General features: G+C 30.2%; 1 protein-coding gene across 1 annotated transcript; it reads left to right on the top strand.

Annotated features, from left to right (window-relative positions):
- Nucleotides 1-2,721: 2,721 nt before the first annotated feature.
- Nucleotides 2,722-3,087, top strand: LOC138909460 (uncharacterized). Its single transcript, XM_070200658.1, has one exon. It carries the CDS (start codon nucleotides 2,722-2,724, stop codon nucleotides 3,085-3,087), a length of 366 nt encoding a protein of 121 aa, XP_070056759.1.
- The last annotated feature ends 223 nt before the right edge of the window (nucleotides 3,088-3,310 follow it).

Raw genomic sequence — 3,310 nt, forward strand, 5'->3', positions numbered from 1 at the left:
TTTGGTAACTGATGCATATGCAATAGCTTATTTGTTTTCCTAGATTTTGGCTATCTTTTTAATTGAGTTTTAATGCAATAAAAATTAAAAATTAATTATATCTCTATTTTTTTTACACTAATTATAAAATATATATTACTTATTTGATGAAATATTATAGCTTTGAATTGGATCTTAGGTCATAAATATTATTATAAAAGTAGACGTATATTTAGTTTTCTTTACACTAATTAAAAACTATTGTATTACTTATCCTATCCTTTTTTAATTTATTAATTTTGATAAGTGTTTTGCTCTATGTAGTTTTTTATTTTTAATTTTGAAAATATTTTATTTATTTATTTTTATTTTTAAAATTAGAATTTTTCTAGTGATGACAATTGTCATCCTATTATTGAATTTTGTTAAGTATTCTTTTTCTTTTATTTCTTTTAAATTAAGATTTTCTGGTGATGACACTTGTCGTCCTCTCCTTGTTTTGTCTCTCATATAATATAAAGATATAATTAGAATATATATTTATTTTAGTACTTTTTATTGTATCTTATAGCTTTTAATTGGATCTTAGGTTATAAGTATTGATATATAAATAGATGTATAATAATTGTTTCTTTACACTAATTAAAAAATAATTATTCCTTATCCTATCCTTTTTAATCTATTAACTTTGCTAAGTATTTTGCTCTATACGGTTTTTCATTTATTAATTTTGCTAAATATTTTATTTATTTTAGTTTGTAAAATTAGAATTTTACTGGTGATGACACTTGTCATCCTCTCCTTGTTTTGCCTCTCCATATATATATATATATATATATATATATATATATATATATATATATATATATATATATATAGAGATAGATAGATAGATTATTTCTAATATTAAATATTTTTAAATTTTTAATTATTGCTATTATGTTACCTAATATATAGTATTTCATGTTTTCTTGTGACCTTCATTAGCTTTCCTCTTTATTTAGTATCATTATTCATTTATATCCTTTAATATAATATAGATCAATGTATAATTTTTTAATTTTGATATAAATATTTATATTATTCTAAATTAATATTCAAAATTATTAAATTGTTTAAATTTATTAATAATATATTTTAAGTATTATATAGTGGAATTTTTTATATTTTGATTTAGTTATGTATAATTAAATAATTAAGAAATAAGTTATATGTGGCTTTTTATGGTTATGCCATATGGCTAAATTAGTTAATAGTTAATTAGTTATACATTACATGTGGCTAATTTTAAAGTTGTCACTTGGCTTAAGGAGAGAGCTTTTTTCTCTCCTTTTAATAATATATAGATATAGATAAGCTAATTGTTTGCTATTCAGTATAATAAAAATCTCTATTTGAATTAAACAAGAAAAAAAGTAGGCCAAATACCTATACGTTCCCCTAAACTTGGCTCAAGTTTCCATTTAGACACTTTAACTATAGTCAGTACCTATTGAATACTCCAACTTAATTTCAAGTGTACCTATTAAACACCTCATGTGACGTGGCATGATGTGTGATTTTCACTCAAAGTTGGGCCCGTGAATAAGAAATATAACATTCGTTTTTTTCTTCAAACAATTTTTTTATTTTTCTTCTTTCTCCAGATTTTACTTCTCCTAATTTTTTCTTTGGAACTACGTACAAATTCATCCCACTTTGAATATTGATTAATTTATCATTTCACTTCAAATTCCGACTTGTTCAAGGATAGACTATGGGAAGCAGTTAATAAAGAGTGGATGCATTGTTTACGGAAGGAGCCTGTTGAAAATCTCCTCATTCCTTCTAGTGTCGTTCAGGTAGTTATCAGTATCTTCCTTATTTCCTTACCTCTAAGCTTTATAAGTTTTCTTGTCAATTTCATGTGTATTTCAACAATAACAACGCACTCCGTGTATTTCATGTGTATTTCAATAAATTATTTAGTGTCTTACTAATAAAGTATTTCTATTTCGATTTTTTATTTAGTTAATTGGAGTTGTAGAAAGTTTAGAGCTACTTGGCAGTTTATTAGCTACTTTGCTTCCAGAAAGAGGAACCGCATATTGTTCGTGAGAAATTAGTTGTAGAAGGTCAAGCAGTAGCACATATTTTCACCCCAACACTACTTATACTTTCTGATAAATATTTAACTTATTGATACAATATGAGAATTTAAGAAACTAAAGTTAAGAACTAAGCTAAGCTAAGAAAAAGGAAATAACAGATTTCATTTATAGCCTCTGAAGATGGCAAGTTCGATACATATAGGGGAAATAAGGCCTAGGGGTCAAAGTGAAATAAAAGTAACTTAGGGAAAATAAAGTAACTACTTATTGGACTGAAATGTTACGTAAAAACTAATAACTAATAGGTAAATAACCAACCCAACTCCCATGTACACTTCCGGGAACATAAAATACTACTCCTACAACTGCTTCATTTCCATATCGTATCACTTATCTCGAATGTAACAAGTGGCTATGGTGAACAATGGTAGAGTTAGGTCATGTCCTCGGGTGGAGCGGGGGGTGGGGGGCAAGAGTAGTAACGGGGTAAGGGAACCTCTAGGTTGAGAATTGGATCCTCGAACATAGGGACTTTAACGGGGAAGTCTATAGAGTTAGCGAAAATTCTCCAGAAGAAGAAGGTCAACATAGCTTGTGTCCAGGAAACTATATGGGGGGAGACTAAGGCTCGGGAGACAGATGAATTTAAGTTATGGTACTTGGGGGGGAGGGGGAGAATGAGGTAGGCATCAAAGTTGATAGGGAATATAGAGAGCTAGTGCTAGAGGTTAGGAGGGTGAACGACAGGCTGATGACTATTAAGATAGTTGTGAGAGGGCTTATTTTGAATATTATTAGTGCTTACGAGCCTCAAATGGGTTTGGACGAGGAGGTTGTAAGGCGTTTTTGGGAGGACTTGGATGGTTTGGTGAGGGGAAATCCGCACACCGAGAAGCTTATCATAGGAGGATATTTCAATGGCCACATTGAGACATCGTCTGGGGGTTACGATGGGATGCATGGCATCTTTGGTTTTGGAGACAAACATAGGAGGTACTTCACTGTTGGAGTGTGCTAAAGCCTTTGATTTAGTGATTGCTAACTCGTATTTTCCAAAGAAGAAGGAGCACTTGGTCACTTTTTAGAGTACGGTGGCCAAAACCCACATTGATTACATCCTGCTTAGGAAGTGTGATAGAGGTTTATGCACGGATTGCAAGATCATCCCATGAGAGAATCTCATGACACAACATAGGTGTCACTACCCAAAATTCACTAGTCGTGATGGCACCTAACCCAAC

The sequence above is a fragment of the Nicotiana tomentosiformis genome, chromosome 4 (assembly GCF_000390325.3).
Source record: "Nicotiana tomentosiformis chromosome 4, ASM39032v3, whole genome shotgun sequence".
Taxonomy (NCBI): domain Eukaryota; kingdom Viridiplantae; phylum Streptophyta; class Magnoliopsida; order Solanales; family Solanaceae; genus Nicotiana; species Nicotiana tomentosiformis.